The 19,428-nt window shown below is 40.2% G+C and overlaps 3 protein-coding genes across 3 annotated transcripts; 1 reads left to right on the top strand and 2 right to left on the bottom strand.

The window, feature by feature from the left end:
• Positions 1-382: 382 nt before the first annotated feature.
• c5h1orf159 (chromosome 5 C1orf159 homolog) lies at positions 383-10,478 on the bottom strand. Its single transcript, XM_022212182.2, has 9 exons — positions 10,189-10,478; positions 6,146-6,225; positions 5,974-6,058; positions 4,410-4,505; positions 4,252-4,308; positions 3,068-3,202; positions 2,896-2,921; positions 2,718-2,742; positions 383-2,435 (listed from the first exon to the last, which is right to left on the bottom strand). Exons 2-9 carry the CDS (start codon positions 6,215-6,217, stop codon positions 2,332-2,334), a joined length of 600 nt encoding a protein of 199 aa, XP_022067874.1. The 5' UTR covers positions 6,218-6,225; positions 10,189-10,478; the 3' UTR covers positions 383-2,331.
• A 387-nt stretch (positions 10,479-10,865) lies between these two features.
• On the top strand, positions 10,866-15,228 carry LOC110963725 (interactor of HORMAD1 protein 1). Its single transcript, XM_022212197.2, has 7 exons — positions 10,866-12,111; positions 12,275-12,413; positions 13,050-13,186; positions 13,279-13,327; positions 13,407-13,491; positions 13,778-13,893; positions 13,998-15,228. The coding sequence occupies exons 1-7, from the start codon at positions 12,059-12,061 to the stop codon at positions 14,724-14,726; spliced, it is 1,308 nt and encodes a 435-aa protein (XP_022067889.2). The 5' UTR covers positions 10,866-12,058; the 3' UTR covers positions 14,727-15,228.
• Positions 15,229-15,527: 299 nt separating this feature from the next.
• On the bottom strand, positions 15,528-19,319 carry kbtbd12 (kelch repeat and BTB (POZ) domain containing 12). Its single transcript, XM_022212184.2, is given in 7 exon segments — positions 15,528-16,623; positions 16,702-16,899; positions 17,031-17,181; positions 17,307-17,424; positions 17,426-17,569; positions 17,653-18,810; positions 19,194-19,319. Coding segments are annotated over 6 exon segments (1,854 nt in total). The 5' UTR covers positions 18,726-18,810; positions 19,194-19,319; the 3' UTR covers positions 15,528-16,453.
• Between the last annotated feature and the right edge of the window lie 109 nt (positions 19,320-19,428).

Here is a 19,428-nt window from a genome sequence, read left to right on the forward strand (position 1 = left end):
TTAATAGTGTCAACTGGAATTTCAATTATTTTAATGTGCTTTTATGTTATTTGGATGTTGCTACGGGTTGTACTGTGGAATACGTTTAGCGGTGTTGTCTTCTACAGCTCTATTCTGTACTTATTTTCTGTGTTTTGGCAATCGGTGATATTTTTGTGTATTTATGGATAAATTGCAGATGAAAATGGATCTGTTGGTGTAGACAGACCACAGAAAGTAGAAGTTAACTTAATATACAGTACACACATATCTAGTACTGCTGATAATTACATTGTGATGACATGACTAGAGATATATTTTGTCTGTACTTTAACCTTTACTAAAAAATCAACACCAAAACTGAACATTCCAGCAGAGTGATATTTGTGACGACTACACAGGATTATGGAAAGGTGCTTTATTTCTGCAAACGATACATACAGCTTCTGAACTTTCTTCATGGCACTGAAATTAGGATATGTACATCATTACAAAAACAATACATCATTTGTATAAAACAATATGTACATGTGGTCAGCTTATGGTTGTCTGTACAACAGTAAACACACAAAGCAAAACAGGGGAATATTCATGGAATGATTGCTGCCTTTTATCTGGGTCACTTCAGATTGCTCCACATATACCGAAGATGGAAACGACTTTTTATTCTCACAGCCGTAGGGTTGTCAGGATATGGAATAAATGCTTTATGGAATAAAATACCGTGAAGCAAGTATAACTCGGATAAGGTTAGGATCGTAGATACAGTAAAGGCCACTGGATATAATTAAAATACCCAATTATTCATCACAGATATGTCATGATTAAAAGCTTCCTGGCTGCGTTTAAAGCTCATAATGGCACAGTAATCACAGTAATGGCGTCCAGTAAAAGCCATTTTCTTCAGACATTTGGCAAAGGTAATAGTAGTCAAGTAATGTTCATAATGCAACTTCAATGTTGCAATCTACACAACAACAAAAATCTCAATCACACTCGATGGCAACAAGTTATTTTGAGTGTTTCTTTTAAAAACTAAGGTCCAACATTAGCTGAAGACCTCAGATGAATAAAGTGCACGAAGATTCATTTCTTTTGAGGGAAAAAATCAGTTGGGATTCAAAATTAACTGCTTCAGCAGGATCACGGAACTACTAAAGAAAAAGAAAGATTTGATATTGAAAATTTCCTCTTCATGACTGAATGGGTGTGAATGTAGAATGCAATAAATGCTGGATGCAGCTGCGATACATGGATTGTTGTGCACGTGACATACATTCACCTTGGTTGATCACAAAAATAAACAACGGCAACAGCAAAAACACAAAATACAAAGAAACAATCATCAATTCCTAAAACGTCCTGGTCCACCAGAAGAACTCTAACGCTATCAGACACATCATTTATTGTTTTGGCCCAAATCTATGCAGTAAAACTCAGTGCACAAAGTCAAATAAATAGCACACATGTAAAACCATCATGATCAGCAGATCAGACATCATTAAATGATACTTGGCTGTCGCTTTGTCTCGATAAAACCCCCACTGTTGCTAAACTTAGTCACTGGCCTGATTTGTCTTTGCTTTAGTGGAATAATCAGAAATTTTGGGAAATAAACTTAGAGAGAGTTAGAAGACAACAATCAATACAAATTTCATATCTTAAACAGATGAAGGTGCAGCCAGAAGCCAGTTATGCAAACTTATGACTGCAAATAGTTAGCCAGGGTCAGTACAAAGGCTACAAGACCTGCTTTAGAGGCTGGTTTTTTTTTTTACCTCAGGACAGACGCAGGCCAGCTGTTCCCTCATTTCCTGTCTTTGTACTGCACTAAGCCACTCGTCTTCTGGCAGCAGCTTCATATTTTCCAAATAGAGATAAAACTGGTATGGACAGTCTCATCTAATTCTTTCAAACTATTCCTTTAACAGACACACATTCACCAAGTTCCTCATATGTTGAGATTTTGCCACTGAACTCACACTTCCGAACATCAGATAAAAACTAAGCAGTCATCCTCTCTGCCATTCATAACTGAGAATACCAACCAGCTTACAAAGAAATACTGAAACTATTCATCCTATTGTGTGTCTGCTGAACAAAGACAATTCAGAGCGCCAGGAGGACTGACAAGGTAGCTGCTTTTTCCAAAGACACACTTTCATTAAAAACAGAAAAAGCAGCAGCTCCAGTGACGCGGAAGAAGCAGCAACGGTTTAATTTGGCCACCCTCATTAGAGTCAGCTGGTCTTTCTTCACATGATAAGAAAGTCTCACATCATTCCTGAGCTCGCTCTCTCTCTCTCTCTCTCTCTCTCTCTCCTACCTGCAGCAGACCTCCCACCCCTCCTCCTACACATTGTAGTCTTGAGTTGTGGACGTTGTGGTTATCGTGGCACTGTTCAGTGTTGATGTTGCAGAGGGGCGCTCCCTTCTCACATATCTTGGCTTCCTCACTTCAAAACAAAGACAGAAATGCGAGATCACACACACACACACACTCATCTGTGAGGTAGCAAGAGGAGACTTGCATTGAAATTACAAGTGGCCCCATTTAAGTGGACCTAAAGTGCTTTTTTTGTTGTGACGTCACAATTTCAGCTTTTACTGCATTGCTGCAACAATCGTCATCAACAAAGGCAAGTATTGTAGGCATTACCGAATAGCTAAGAAGTTCAGTCAAGAGAGACAGCTCTCAAACAGGTTTTTCACAAAGCGACACAGTGAAGCCGTCTTACCTGATGAGGAGGGGATCATGACAGCCTGGAAGGGGAAACAACAAAGTTTAAATAGTTTGAAGTCTTCCTTTTGAGACAAATATGTCATAAAGCCACTGTACAACAGGAGACAACAAACAGATGTCAAGTTTCTACATGGTGTTGGATAAGCTTTGGCAAAACAATAAAACTGACTTACAGTTTCACTTGGTTGGAATATGAAGGCTGTAAATGCATAAGAATCAACGTTACATTCAGGTTAAATAGAAAAGACATCATTTCACTAAAGTTAAGCAACAACATTATGTTTGTCATTCTGAATGCTTTTGATGGGAGTCTCGTCCTTTTTCTCACAATTGTGTGTTGCTCACCCTTGTTGCGTCGGTAGAAGATGCTCGGGAGCCGGTTGGAGCGTTTGAGGTAGAAAAAAGAGGCAACAGAGAGGATCAGGAACAGGCTGATCAACAGTGTTCCCAGAAGAAGAGAGGCTGCCACACCGGGACCTCCTGCACAGAAACACAGCACAGAGCAGGACAGGACTGAGAGAAATGTGGAAAAACATCTTACATCTTAGCTGTAACAAAAACCCCCCATTACAGCCAGAGACGGACAAGCAAATCTGGTCTTCTCGCTTAAATTTCAAGCTCAATATAATGTGGAGGCTATATCACTAGGGGTGATCTCATGACATATTTTTCTAGTTGACTAAAAGTGAAACAGAAAACAAAACAGTCAAACTTGGTTTGCTGAGCGAGGCTAATTTTAGCACCAGCAGAGTTCTTTCCCTGCTCGTCCACATATTTGTGCTGAATGTGGTCACACGTTGCTCCAGTCGAGTGGTTGCACGCCAGTTCATTTTCACGCAGCATATATCCAACCTTATTTTCATTTTAAAGACCACAATGCTGTCAAAATGCTGTATGTTTTGGCAAGCATCAAGAGGGGGCAGCCATGTGTGGGAGCAACAGACCTAGCTAGTGGCGGCTGGCCGTGTAACGTTAAATGGCATTGTATAGTAAAAATATGACAGCACAGACCCTTTAGAATGATGGATAAATTTATTTAAAGTTTTCTAAAACTACATTTTTAACTTGAATTTGATGGAATTTAAAATATCTCTGTTAAAATGCCTGTTTTGTATTTAAGATTTAGCATCAGTTCACTAAAATATTTATTATCTAAGTTGCATGGTTTTGCATAGACAAAGAAGCAACATAAATGATCTTTTATTTGAAATTAATATAATATTTTATAGTCTCAATTCTAAGCTTAATGGAATATTGTTATATTTTAAAACATGGTAACATTAGTGTAAAGGGAAAAGCTTTTCCAACATTTATTTGAAGCACACTCCCATCTACGAATTATGAAGATCATTTTAATCGACTAGTACTTCTGGTTCTGACTAGTGAGGGTAACAACGTTAATCATTCAGTTGACTAACCTCATCTAAAACCGAACCATGACAAATAATCTTTGATAATTCTGACTTATAGACACATTACAGTAAAGAACAAGACATAAATATCGCACATAATGACTGTAAACCACTTACCAATTTTAGGAATGACAGTAGTTACTGTTGTATGATTTTTACGCTCCAATGTGTAATCTAGAAAGCACAGGAAATGGGACAAATTAACAAGTACAATTCAACATTCAGATTTTCATCCGTTTATAGAAAAACCCCACTACATAGTATACAATCCTTACTGTAGGTACAGACTGTTATGTTCTCCAAATCCACAGCTGCCGAGTCACAGAATATACACACAGTGTTGCTGTTCTCAAGGACGCGCATGAAGCATCCTGAGGGGGAAAAAAAAGAGCAAAATCTATTGCTCATTCTTCATTTATTTCTCAGTTTTCTCTTTGATATCATCTCATTAACAAAATGTTCATTTCATTCTGCAATAAAATGATGCTCTTTTCACATTTCAATGGTCACAAAAGCTTGTTATCTCAGGATAAAGTTACCATTAACACAAGGGGAGTTAAATCCTTTATAATTTAATAATATTTAGATTTATTTACCTCAAACTCTCTCCATCATTTAAAAAATTAGAGATATTAAATAGCTAGAGATATTAAACAACTGATGTTATTACTGAGGATTTCACTCGTAATCAGTTCTACTTCTGAGTACACCGTCTTGGTTCCACAGTGGTGTACTGATTTCAGGGCTTTGGGTTTGCCCGCCGATTCTGTATTTCCATTCATCCATCCATCCATCCATTCTCTATACACGGCTTTATCCTCACTAGGGTCGCGGGGGGTGCTGGAGCCGATCCCAGCTGACTCGGGCAAAGGCAGGGGACACCCTGGACAGGTCGCCAGTCTGTCGCAGGGCTACATATACAGACACACAATCACACTCACATTCACACCTACAGGCAATTTAGAGTCATCAATTAACCTCAGCATATTTTTGGACTGTGGGAGGAAGCCGGAGTACCCGGAGAAAACCCACGCATGCACAGGGAGAACATGCAAACTCCATGCAGAAAGATCCCAGGGCCACCCCGGGATTTGAACCAGGATCTTCTTGCTGCAAGGCGAAAATGCTAACCACTAGACCACTGTGCAGCATATTTCCATTCATGTAGCACAAAACCATATATGTATTTAATTTACTACTCCTGATAACCAACTGTACAGAATAAAGGAACTACAGTGCTTCTACTCTTGCATGTTGCTGCATTGCACTTGCACATTGCTAATAAACTGACTAAGCTATTGCTTCTAAATCCACACTCATACAACAATTTCTGCAGTATTACTGTAAACACACTCGTTCCAAACTCCTAAGGTACACCAGCATCACATAAGTCAAATCAAATAATTATCCAAGTGTCACTGAGACCAGATTTGTTTTGCATTTAGCATTTTCAAGTCATAAAGTCACAAATTCTGACTGCAGTATGATGCATTCACATCAGCAATAATCAATCCAAGGGTGAGTCACAGCCTGATAAGTTAATTATTCTGAGCCCATGTGGAAAAAAAAATAATGTGACTAGTTAAAAATTGGAGCAAACAGAAGCAGCAATCCCACATTACATTACATTGTTTAGATCCAACTCGCTGTGTCTCTTTAATTCAGTTGAATCTCTCTGCTCTATACTCGGCATTCAGAACATCCTTTCACTCTGACTAATCTCCTACTGGTGATAATGATGATGTTACAAGGTCAAAACTCTGTGTGGTTCCGCATAATGCTGACAGCCTTGATCGCGGCTCTCTGTCGGTGGCAAGTCACTGAAAACGTCCACATTACCTGGTTCACAGTGAGTGTCATTGGAGCAGGAACTGTTCGCTCTCTGTTTCTCGCCACAACACTCGAGGGAGTTCTGATGTAGGGCCTGTAAGCAGCACACATTAGCAAATCAGCGTAACCAGAACAAAGCACACGCTGGCCACACTTTGGCGGGGTGAAATCCATTTTCTACCTTAGTTACAGGTGTCTCAGGTCTGATAAGAATCACAGTAGCAGCCAACACCAAAAGGAATGACAGAGCCATATTCAAACCTTTGGAGATCAAACAGACAGGAGTTAGATAAGCTTCAATTAGTTGGACTAGGCACACAGCAGGACACATACCTCTGCACATTTAATCTGACAGGGAAGAGGAATGATCAAGCAAAACACCCGATAATTATAGCAGTTAATTAGATGTTTATCTAGATGCTTAATAGAACAGTTTCAATAACTTTCAGGACACTGTTTAGTGTTTCAAACGTAATGCTAATTTTACATTATCATTAGAATTGATTATTGTAGAAACACAATCTTTGTTTTCAAATCCTGGGGGAAAAAACATTAATTGATATACAAATCTGCTCATAACTTTGCTGTGTCTTACAAAGCTATGCGACTTATGAATCTTTACCCTAATTCAAAGCTTTTTTCGAGTGTTGCTCCCCTCCATATACCAATAAAACACTTTATTTTAATGTCTAAATTAGTCTAAACAGATTTGAAATTATTCCAAATTGCTTCACCTTTCCATATTGGGTTATTTCTCATTTGACAGAGTAATTTGTCTTCAAAAGCAGACACATCGGAAAGACCATGTTGAAAATACAGGCCCCAAAGTAGAGGCTCAGTGCAACAGAAGTAAATGAATATACACAAGTTTAAAAACCTGTGGTCACTGCAGCAAAACTGAGGAAATCTTTCCAATTAGCCACATTGCATGTACATGGTTATAAAATGACTGTGTCTATCTGCAAATCTGCACCATGGTATTCACAAAGATGGAAAGAATACAAAAAGAAAAAAAAAATCAGTGACCAACTATAAATCAGCTGTAACAGCAATCAGTCATAGTGCCACTAATCAGAGCTGCTTTGGCCTAAAATGATGTGAAAGAAAGCAGGCTACTTTCACATTCTACCTCTGAAAAACAAACAAGCAAGTGCTTTTAGACTCGGCACAGTGAATTAGTATAGAAAGTAAAGTTTCTGTGATGGCTCAAACAGTGTGCACAACATTACAGATTCTGAATATCTCTTGACAGCATCCAAGAAAAATCTCTTACTTGCTCAACATTACGCTTTACTAAAATGCATGAAAAGAAGCCTGATGAATGTTGGAAACACATTCTTTGGTGAGATGAGACCATAATGAATTTGTTCGACTCAGGTTGAGTCCAGCGTAATTAGTGGGAAACTGGCCATGACTACCACACTGAATGCATAGTCCTGACAGTGAAGCACAGAGATGGCAGTGTGTTGATTTGGAGAATAGACCTTTTCGCAATGACGTCAGAGTCTGGGACACGTGACCATACCTTCCTTAGCAACGCACGCCGCCATTAAAAGAGGGGGCAACAAAGTCATTAGCAATCGCGATTTGACCGCCGAAACCGCGCAGTTTTGACCCGGAGAAAAACGTCTGCTGATTATTTCGGAAATCTTGAGCTGAAAGCCAAGCTATGGTATCAAGAAAAATTAGAACTGGTTGGTTTGCAGTCATGTCCGTACCAAATTCCTCTGGTTTCATGGGAAAACGACCCTACTACGTGGCCAGATCTTCAATGGCACTCCATTTACGAGTACCTTATCAACAGCCCAGGCATCCACACAATGGAGAAGATGAAGACTTATAAAAGCCTGGACTCATACGTTTTCTTTGAGGTATGCTTATATTTATATGTTTTTGTGCATACAGGTCAATGTCAGAATGATAAATGCCTTGTAAAATACGGCTACACCAGCTCCGCTATGCTAAGCTAATGTTAAGCTAACGGGGTGAGCCATTACACTTTTTAATTTCAAGTGGAAGTAGTGCATGTATATTAGTTAGATGTGCATTATCAAAACTAAGAGTCAGATACCTGTAAATGAGCTCTACCCACCCTAGGCCCAAGGGCATGAGGTGCTAACAATAATGAGGACAATGCTGCTGATTACAGCATAGTAGTTAGCAGAACGAAAGGGAGGAGAGAAGGGAGACTTGTTTGTTCAGTATTGAGTTTAGGAGTGTTTAAAAAAAAGCAGTGTGAGTAGAAAGACCCCTGACTTTTTGTGGGAAGCACAGCTAATACTAGCCTAAGCTAAGTAGCTAGCCCTCAACATTTCAGATAATTATAGACATCATAAGCTGCAGTCAATTCCAGCCATTTTCAGTACAAAAAATATGACGAGAAATACAGGGAATATTGGACGCGCATCGCGAGGTGCATTTCCTTGAAAACGACCTATTCGTGGAGTATATACCGACTTCAAGACATGTTTTGGACAAAATATGTTACTGGCTTGTGTCGTCTGGATGTCCAAGGTTGGATTATGGCCGTTTTTTGTGGAATATTTTCATCTGTGTGTAATAATGAACAAGGAAATGTGAGTCGCGCTGTGTACGTTGAAGCCGTGAATAGAGAACGGATGGATGGATATTCGTTGTTTGTCGGACAAATGTGTTTATATTACCCGCTGTGGTAATCACATCTGAAAGTGGTTTATACCGGCGGATTCATGAGAATCTAAGCTTTCCATCGGCGTATAGTGTTTGTATAATCGCGTTTGCAGTTTCAGACATTTAGCAAATTGCTTATGCAGATCTCAAAGTGTACCGCGGGTGGGACACTGAAGCGCAACTGGTTAAGCTTATTAATTAATAATTTCAGAAAATCAGTTAAGGGGTAATAATTTCATGAAACACAACATACCATTGACGAAATGCTGACTGCAAACATAGGACCATTTTGACTGTGGGCTGCATGTGGTTCCATCATTGTTAATCCGCCTCAATGCTTTGAGCCATAAAGTCCTTTTCTGGCCCTTTCCAGTCGGAATTCGGTAAAAGGAAATGTTCTTGTTGCTCCATGAGTGAGAACTACAGCTAAAAACAGCGCAGGTTTTGGGCATATCTGCTTTTGGTCGTTAAAATCGGGTGGGAAAAGTGGGAAAGTACTGGTCGTCAAGGCAAAAGCATACCCCTCTTAAAATGGCGGAATCGCGTTGCTAGGGGCGGTGACCGGCGGTGACGTTTGATGATGACGTTTCGGAAAAAGGTCTATTGGCTGGATGACTGATAAAGATGGCACCATGAATGTCTATGAATACACCGACAAACTGGCTGACACGTGATGAGTCCCAGTTTGCTGGAGCTTAGCAGAAAATAACATTCCAGCATGAAAACAATCCAAAGCACACTGCCAGAATCACACAAGAGTTTCTGAAGAAGAAAAACATGAAACCTATGATCTGGCCAAGTATGTTGGTTGACTCGAACCCAACAGAACAGCTTTGGAGTATTTTGGAGAGAAGTGTAGAGGAACACAACCCCTCCAGCAAAAATCACTTAAAAATGGTCTCTGAAGAATGGCAGAACATCTGTGCCACGGAGGACTAAAAATAAAGGTAGACATAGCTACAAAGTGCTAAAAAAAATCTGAATCTGAGTAGTGAATTTATGCACTGAGTTCCTACTATAGGGGCTGTTTTGCTAATACAGTAAATAAATAAACTGTTAGTTTTTAATTTTACAATAAAGCAAATACCCTGCTGATTGAATTTATAACTAATACTGTTGTGGTAAGGTGATATAAATCTGAATCACTTGCAATTTAAGTGATATTGTTCAAAACAATAATTTGTAAAATACAATACAGTTGATGGAGGTTAGATTTAATATTGGGCTAGAAACCCCAAACAGTTTGGATGTTTACAAGAAGCAGTCTTGCTGAAATAGACTTTTTTTAAACTTGAAAATGTCTCAATTTTATTTTTAAAGCACAAAACACATTTTCAGGAGCAGAAGAACAAACACAACAGAGTGTATGAGATAACTGCAGGCAGCAGCTAACGCCAGTGATGAGCCGTTGAGCTAAGCTAGCACCTGTCACTGAGATGAAGTTAGGCGGTGACTGAGCTAGCATTCGGAGCTAAAACACCGACATGTCAGCGTTCAGACATTCCGATCCGTCTCACGTTATCGGACACAGAAGCTGCACCGATGTGGAGACGCAAAAAAAAAAAGTTCACTCACCAGCCAAACACTAGGCTTTGGCCTGACCAAACTCCTAGCTGCGGGTTTAGCAGCGGCACGTCTCGTCCGCCGCAGAGCTGTTAGCGCACCGTGGCTCGGATCCGTTGACAGATTTGTCATCAACACACCTCTGCAGCTCCGCCACAGACAGAGACGAGGCGACAGACAGCAGCAGCGCTCAGATACCTGCTCCCGGTTAGCATGCACTTTTCACAGCTTTTCACAATAAAACCAACGCAACGGGAGGCTTTTCACAATAAAAGTCGAGGGAACGCACACGGTGTTGGTTCTTTATGTGACAGACTGATTGAATATACGGATGACTGGATTACATGGGAACGGAGGGGCAAGTATTCTTCTCGCAACTGCCAAAAATTGTCAAAAATAACGGCAAATGGAAAAAAGAGACATTTAAAAACTAGTTTCTTATAAAAAACAACAACAAACAAATCAACACATAAAAAGCGTTTTGGCCTGTTTATTTATTTACAATCAATGTATAATTTTTGCTATGCAGGTTGTCTCAACAACAACAAAAAACAGCTAAAATACATTACCGTTTCCAGTCTCTAATATGCATATTTGTGTGTGTGTGTGTGTGTGTGTGTGTGTGTGTGTGTGCTTTTTTTTTTTTTTTTTTTACTGATTTAAAAGCAGGGCTGCACAGTGATCTAGTGGTTAGCATTTTCGCCTTGCGTCTAGAAGATGCCCGATTCAAAACCCGGGGTGGGCCTGGGATCTTTCTGCATGGAGTTTGCATGTTATTCCTGTGCATGTGTGCGAATTCTCCTGGTAGTCCGGCTTCCTCCCACAGTCCAAAAATATGCTGAGGTTAATTGGTTACTCTAAATTGCCCTTAGGTGTGATTGTTTGTTTGTTTGTATATGTAGCCCTGCGACAGATTGGCGACCTGTCCAGGGTGTCCCCTGCCTTCGCCCGAGTCAGCTGAGATAGGAATGTTTGGAATATAAAAAACAAACTGAGAAAACTAGATTTTGACTCAAGCCTCCCATAATGCACTGCTGCAGAAAAAGCTAATAATATTAATAATAATAAAATTGAATTTTCCTTCGGGGATTAATAAAGTCATTGTACTGTATTATATTGTATTGTAATATACAGTCTACCCTTAGCGTGTGTTGTTCTTTTGTTCTGCAAATTTCTTTAAAAAAAGAAAGAAAGAAAGAAAACAAAAGAAAAAAGTTGCAACGAATCACACTGGGACGTCTGGCTTCTTGTAGTTTTGACCTCGGGACAATTTCACTACAGGCTGACGGACCCCTTCACGATTGTCCTGTTTTGTCACTTGTGTTGCTTTTTTCATCCTAAAAGTAACGAACTTCTTCCCCACATGAGGATTTGCTTAAAAAAAGATTTTGGTAGTGGCATAGAGTGAACAAACAGATAAATGAGTCATCAAAAGCTCTTTCGAAAAGACAGAAAACCCCTCCTTTGATTGTTGTTAAACCTACTTTCTGATCTGCACTGAGCAGTAGCGGAGACTGTTTCGACGACCCCTGAACGCAGCGCAGCCTCGTTCTGACAGGCAGCTCGGCGGCGGGGAATTTAAATACTCCAAGATATTTTTGAAGATAGTTTTTAACACTCACCTCTTCGTCAGGTTTGTGAACAGTAAGTTTATTTTTACTATTTAATCTACCGTAACCGTTGTAGACTGCTATAAATTTACATAGCTAGTATATGGTAAGTGTTTAATAAGGTTTTCTAAAACAACTCCTTCATGCTAGCTATTAGCTAGCTAATTAGCATGACTCCAGAAACCTTTTAGCTGCTGTGTTGATGCTGTGAAGATGACATCGCTGTATAAAACTGCTTCTGACTTGTTTTCACCAACAGGTAACCAAAAACAATGAATCACATCAAGAATATCAAGGACATGCTGAGCATCCCCACTGGAAGCAGGTAGCTAGCTAAAGTGCATTACTTGAGACTAAAAATATTGACTTGTTTTATAAGCACATAGAAAAAAGGTTTGGTTCTTTACCAGCTGAATTTCTGTACAACTAAATTGTGCTTGTGTTTTTCTTAATTCATCCAACCTTTGTGGGGTCAAAACAATGAACAGGATTGCTGCTACCAGCGGCTACTCCAGTTTAACAGACTCTCAGTTCTTCTTTGGGTCTCAGCTTTGGCCTGAAAATTCTCAGGGCGCTTCTCAGGATATGAGTTTATCTTCCAGGAATTCACAGCAAAGTTCACAAGAGGTGAGATCTTCATTTTGCAGGTGGTGCTTATTGACACAGTAATGGCAAGCCAGCTCACTAAAGGGCATTATTATGTGCATGTAGATTATACTCAGGTTACTGCTGGTCTTCAGATGTGGTTTAATGACAATGATGTACAAATTACTGTACAAATTTACATGTGTGTTATGCTCCAAATGATGATCCACATCTGTAAATAATATCATAATAGCATCGTACAAGCCTGAACAGTGAACACGTAATAACCATTTCAACTCTAACACATATCACGCTGTTTGTATTATTGTGGAAATGTACCATATTAAATGTGAGACTTTGCTGTATCTGTTAATCTAAGGTAGCACTGTGGTATTCTCCATTATGTATAACATTGCAAACTAGCGAGTATGGGTGCTTTATGATGGCACTGTATTGTTTTTGTTTGTATGAAAAGGAGACATTTAAATGCTCATAATGCCATGATAGAATATAGTCTGATTTGTGTATGAAACCACCAAGACTTTTGTTCAGACAACAAAACATAACTATAGGGTCATAAGAGCATCTAGGTTTATTATTAATCTCTTATGTGAATCAAAGTTACAGTATATCTCTTTGTGTTTCTTCTGATCTACATTTTTTTTTGTCGCTGTTTAGGGAAGTGACCCAAAGTTTTCAAACAATTATCACACTAAACCCCTCCTGTTAGGAAACCTGAAGGACAAAACCAGAATTTCTGGATTACTGGATAAATTTGAAGAGGACAGGAAAAAGGCAAAAGAAAAAAATGACAGGTAGGTCTTTTTTATCATGTGATAACATTAAAGTAGTCCTTATTACCTCTGATTTTATTTTACAATCAGTTTTTACAATTTTGCTTTAACAGTGACCTTTTAGCCAAAGAATGCCAACACATCAGAGAAACTCTCAGCAATGTAAGTGATTATGGGCACCCATTGTGATGTTTTACAGCTCCTGCTTTCTCAGTGTAAAATGTAATACTATGCATTTCAGATTCAACAACTGGTCGTGGGCACAGAGAGAAATACAACTGTGTGCCAAACAATTTATGAAAAAATTGACAATTTTGCATCAACATGTAAGTTTCTTAGTTAATGCATGTTTTCAGATGAAATCTTTAAAAATGTCTTTTTGCATATTATAGATCAAATTAACTTAATATTTATATTTTAAATTTAAAAAATGGTGAGCAAGTATATCCTATTACCAGTAGATGGTGCTGTTCGTCCTATGATTAAACACCTACACTCACAATTCCAAATTTGGTATTTTTTTAAAAACACATATTGACTTCAGTGCAAAGTGTTTTTTTTTTTTTTTTTTACTTTGTATGCTAACTTATAAGCTTAATCTATTCATTCTAGTGCAAATTAATTTGAGCCACCTTCAGAGGGACATTTCCCAACAGTTTGAGACTTTGGTAAATAAAGTTGAGTCCCAGAAAGAGGTGATGACAGAGCTGGAGGGAAGACTGCAAAAGGTAAACTGTATGTAGCCTATGCTCTAGGTATCTGTATTTTCACTGTGGAAAAAAAATATTTTAGGCTAATAAATGTATCTGATCACTTCATTTTTATCCTCTAGAATGGCGATGCAACGGCAGAGCTCGACTCACATCTGCAAAGTTTAAAGAATAGCCTAGAGAGTCTGAGAGAGGAGCAGGGAAGACAAGGACACATGGTGGAAGAGGCCCTAAAGCTGCTCAGCACTTTAGTCTCAGAACATTCAGCCAAATCCAGCCATGAGAAAGCGATGGACAGCGCCATCCAGACGTCACCAGTGCTGGAGCAGTCAGTATCATCCAATATCCTGCAGGATAACAAGCTCGATGGCGCACAGCTTGCATGTGCATCATACAACCTTGAACAAAATCAAGTTGAAGTTCACCCTCAGGATCGTAGCCACATCATCATGCAGAGGAAATTCCCTCTGAGAGGCCACAAGAGGCGCAAAAAGAGACCATTGGTGCCCTCACAGAGGAGAAAGTGCACAGTCTCTGATGAAAACCGTCCACCCCTCGTTAACTCAAACAAACAGAATCTTTCAGGATCTCTCCGTGAGCACTGTTATCTGGACAGTGTATCCAGCCAGGACAGTGTTAACCCCAACAGTCAGATGCCACTGAACAGGGAGACAAAGTCCAGTGAAGCTGCAGGATGTTTCATCAACCCTCTGAGCTGCTGGTCTCAGGACAGCAGCAGCTCTTTTGGCCTTGAAGAAATCCCACCCATCTTAGAGAAGCTTTCAGCTGAGTCCAACACCGTGAAACCTGTATCCTTGTGGCAGTTGTTTGAGTCTGATTCAGACTTTTAAAGGATGAGTAAAGGTGTTAGAGCAGTGAAGTGTTTGTCTTCTAATTTTTGGAGCAAAGGGGAATAAAAGCCCCAAATATTTATATTTATTAACACTTGTTACTTATGATCTATTGGAAAGTTATTCAATGTTTGTGAGGGATTCATGCCATGCTAAATGTTTTTTGCCTCATGCATACAGCAGAAAATATGTGAAGGGATGTAATAGAACAAGTTCAGGGCTGCTTGACCCAATTTCTGTTCAATTTTTTTCATTCTTTGTGTTTACTTAAAAAATATTGTGCTAATAACATATCTTTGCTGATTTATTAAAACTAATTTATTCTAATTTATACTTCTGACCTGGCAGTGAAAGTAAACTCACATTTAATGCCTGCTGATTTCCTTGACACTTCTTTGAATCCAGAACATGTAAAAATACATTGTATTCTTAGTATAAGTGTAAATAATAATAATTTCAGTTGCGTAAAAGTACTTCACTTCCTCTACATGTCATCATTAAAGACCTGGCTTTTGTTGTTTTGAATATCTTGCCTCATTTATTCCAATAAGGGCATACTTAATATTAGAAACACATCTCTGTGTATTGAAATACATTTGAAAAGAACTAAAGTACATCCTCTAATAGAGCTGAATTATTAACCTTTTCCAAACAGTTTCAAACAAAACTAAACATAAGCATCGTACAGGCCTCCAAAAGATGAAAAGACTTAATGGTTATTGGTAATCAGTGTAGTCAATGTATGTTTTAAATTCATACCAACAGTGGCTGTGATCACACTGCAACAGTCATGCTCAAGAATATGGATAAAGTGCATGTTTATTTGCAAAAACAGTGACATATTTTTATTCAGCTTAAGCAAGCATACCATAAATAATGACATGAATTTCTCTGGTATAAAATGCAACATTTTTATACGTCATGATGACAGCTGTGGTCTGAGGTATTATGTTTTACAGTTGTCCACATGTCCCATTCTTGTGAATATAATGATAGAATGACTGCTCTGAGGGACGTTCCTCAAATTTGACACAAACGTCCACCTGTAGTTTAGAATGAACTGATTAGATTTTAATAATCGAAGCTCAAAGGTCACTGTGACCTCAAAAAATGCATTTTTAGCCACAGCTCAAAAACTCATAGGCTACTTATGACAACATTTCACACAAATAGTGTGATAAAAGGATCTAGTGATGACATTATATCCAAAAGGTCAAAGGTCAAGCCTGAAAAGACGTTGATGTAAACTGCAATTTCAAGCATCAGCAATAATTGCAGTTACATATCTACTAAATCTGCCACTGTCAGCTTAAAAACAAGCTTAAGTATTTGTCCTAAAAACAGGCCAAATACTACAATTTTGATATAATTTGCATCAACACTAGAAGTCTGCCATTACAATCATCACTTATGCTTTTGAAAGGAAATCCTCGCCTGGTGTTGCTAACAATCCTCCATATATGCGCGACACAGCTGCAGATTTTTAGTAATCCTCTCTGCAGATATTACACAATAAAATAAGAAGCAACAAAACACTGTATTTACAAATTACTTTTCTGGCTACTGATGTGCAAGTCAGCCAATAACCACAGACTCTCTTTCATGCAGAGCACTAAGACCTTTTCTGCTTGAAAAAAAGAATGCCTTTGGCCCAGCAATAAGTGCATTAACGATTAATTTCCCTCACTAATTCTCACACACAGACTTTGATCTGATTGACAGCGGTGTCACTGTTTGACTAAGTCTGCGGGTGGGGACGTGAGTCCCCTTGGGTTGAGATTTGCCACTAAGCAGACATCATAGTTGTCATGCATCAGAGCGCGCCGAGCCACCACCGTCCACCGGTTCTCCCATGGATCCAGCTCCAAAATGTCCTTTGTTATGTCATCATGACGATCTGAGGGGAGTTAAGAGGCGAAGATCAGTACAGTCACATGGAGAAAAATTTCAAAACTCTTTTATATTCTGTCATTACCTGCTCCTTTGTAATATCCACAAACATAAATCTTTCCTCCCACCACTCCTGCATTGGTGGCGTTGGTTCGCAGTGAAAGCTGGGAACACGGGAGAGGAGGTCCTTCCCTCCAATAATCTCCATCTGGATTGTAGATCTCCACAGCATCGAGGCAGTGACGTGACTGGCCGCGATCCACACCTTCACACCCAATACCTCCTGGAAAACAGGTCACCAATACCATCCTTTTAAAACAAATTCTGACAGAAACCAATTAAGTCAATTCACATGACAGAATCATGACAATACTGTGTCTAATAATTCCCAAGTAACTGAACAAAGTGTCCTACCCATAACATAAATTTCCCCATTGAGTGCCACAGCACTGCAGCGGTACTTTGAGTACTTCATGGGACCCAGCTCTGTCCACTTATTCGTGTTTGGATCGTACTCGAGGAGGCGGTTACTAAGACGGTCCGGCTCATCATCCGTCCGGTATGACTGGAAGGTAGAAATGGAGGGAGGGCAAGACAAAGCAGAGCAGGTGCAGTCAGAGGAGAGTCATACAAACAGAACTTTCATCAACTGTAATTTCTCTATTCGTAAGGTTTTTTTTTCTGCATCACCTGTGGGGTTCGACCACCCATCACATACAGGCGATCTTTCATTCTGACCATACTGTGATAGGCCAAAGGCATCGGCAGGGGTGCTGCGCTCCTCCAAGGTCCACCCTGCAGAGACCATACAGTTTGTGATGAGAAACTGGTTCTTCAGCTTCATCTGCCCTCCCATCAGGTACAGAGTGTCGCCCAGAGATCCCAGAGTGTAAGAATCACGGTACTCTGCTGAAGTCAGGCGTTCCCAGCTTCCTTGTGCCTCCACTTTGTACCTGGAAACCCAATCAGACAACAGTCAGTTCTGTCTGTGCAGGGCAACAAAATGCGTCATCAAATGTGACCCCTCTTTTCTTACCTGTAGATCTCAACGTTCATGTCTTTCTGGCGGGCCATTCTTCGTGCACTCGCCTCTCCTGCCACGATAATGTCATTTCTTTCAGTCACAACTCCAGCACACACATATCCCAGAGCCTCTCCATAGCGAGGCGAGGTGATGTAGTAGGTTCGGCCAGTGGACGGGGCAAAGCAAAAGCTGCGTTCAGCAAAGTTGCCATACCTTGACCTGATCCCGCCACTGTCATTGCCAACACAGAGCAGCAGGTCTGTGGTCTCCATGCCATAGCGCAGCTTTAGTTTGCGTGGTGCAGCTGAGGGATGCATCGCTGTGACCTCCAGAGCTTCGTTCAGCATCTCCAGACATTCAGCATCAGCCAGCAGGGCCGTGTTCCTTGTCATCGCCTCCCTTAAGTACTCAGGGTTGATGAGTGGCAGACGAACCTTCCTCAGGAGCTCTGGAAGGTGTGGACTACGGATTTCTCCACCCATCAGAGTGCTGTGTTTGACCCAACGAAGAACCACGTCCAAGATGGTTTCTTCTCGTGAAATGTTCAGGTCATCAGAGGACAGTAGTTTTCCCAACTGATGAGCCTCCAGCTCGAGGATCTCCTCATTGTGGCAGACTTGGACAAAGTGCTGCCTGAGGAAGCGCTGAGCGTGGTCAGCTAGTTCCTCTGCACCGAGGTCACGGGCAAAGTAATACACACCAAGGCAGTTGGAGGCATCCATGTTCTCAGTCATGTGCTGCTGACAGCGAGTGAACACGTCATCCATCTGCAGCAGAAATGCCGCGATGGAGATGCCCTGTACATTGGCATTAGTGAGAGGAAGATCTGAGCAGTACATGTAGTTCAAGAGGAGGGCCAGGCTGTCTGCAGGGGTGTCACGCAGGAATATTTCTCTGTTGCTGCACTCTCGCAGGCCACATGTGAACATAACGCGGAAGTACGGACTGAAGGCGGAAAGAACGACCCTGTGACAGGGGAAGCTGATGCCCTCAGCGACCAGCAGCACATCTGTCAGATGCTCAACCTCCCTCATCTTCCTCAGCTGGTCGAGCAGCACCAGCCCATGTCTGGCAGTTAGATCCATTTTGAGTAAAAATGTTCACTAAAATAATATTTACAAAGCAGCACAGGAGATTTCACACACCTCAAACAAATAGCGGTGCTTCTCTCTGGAAAACAAAGGAGAGAAAACAGTTATTGGGTTTTATCACAATGCAGTTTCATGGGCAAACATGAGTGAAATCTTATGAACTACAGTCAGCTACTGATTTTGCAACATCTTATTTGGCAGTCTCAGGTTTCATATCATAAAGATTTGAATTAAATATAAGTAGTATTTGAATCAGGATCAAGTCAAAAGCTTTTAAAGCAACACAAAAGCATTTTCATACTGCCTAACAACAAACAAAATGAGCTTTACATTCAGAAGTCACCATTTTAATGAGCTAAGTTTGCTTATTTAACAAATATTGTGTATAAACTGTAAAGCAACATGTGCCCTCTTACAAGTTAGTACAGAAGATCATGCAGCATTCCTTCTAGAAAGTCTTACCAAGATCTGTTTTCTTCAGTCCAAGAAGACCAGTAAGTATCCGTGTTTTTCAACAGGCTGCATGTGTTGTTGATGTTGCTGAATGTGCCAGTCACTGGGGTGAGAAAGGTCTGAGCAAACGCAAGGCTGAGTTATGTGCCCCCCTCCGCTGCTGCTGCCCTCTGAGCTGCAATCCCAAAAATAGACAGTGTTGTTGCAGACAGTAACTGTGTCAGACAGGTTTGAATGATCAGTA

The sequence above is a fragment of the Acanthochromis polyacanthus genome, chromosome 5, assembly GCF_021347895.1.
Source record: "Acanthochromis polyacanthus isolate Apoly-LR-REF ecotype Palm Island chromosome 5, KAUST_Apoly_ChrSc, whole genome shotgun sequence".
NCBI lineage: Eukaryota > Metazoa > Chordata > Actinopteri > Pomacentridae > Acanthochromis > Acanthochromis polyacanthus.

Excerpts from the sequence above, each read along its gene's own strand:
- c5h1orf159 (XM_022212182.2), bottom strand. The coding sequence starts at position 6,217 with ATGGCTCTGTCATTCCTTTTGGTGTTGGCTGCTACTGTGATTCTTATC. Across the intron at positions 3,203-4,251 it reads TACTGTCATTCCTAAAATTG|GAGGTCCCGGTGTGGCAGCC; the intron begins GTAAGTGGTTTA and ends GTTTCTGTGCAG. Across the intron at positions 2,436-2,717 it reads CATGATCCCCTCCTCATCAG|TGAGGAAGCCAAGATATGTG; the intron begins GTAAGACGGCTT and ends TTTGTTTTGAAG.
- LOC110963725 (XM_022212197.2), top strand. The coding sequence starts at position 12,059 with ATGAATCACATCAAGAATATCAAGGACATGCTGAGCATCCCCACTGGA. Across the intron at positions 13,328-13,406 it reads TCAGAGAAACTCTCAGCAAT|ATTCAACAACTGGTCGTGGG; the intron begins GTAAGTGATTAT and ends TATGCATTTCAG. Across the intron at positions 13,492-13,777 it reads TGACAATTTTGCATCAACAT|TGCAAATTAATTTGAGCCAC; the intron begins GTAAGTTTCTTA and ends TATTCATTCTAG.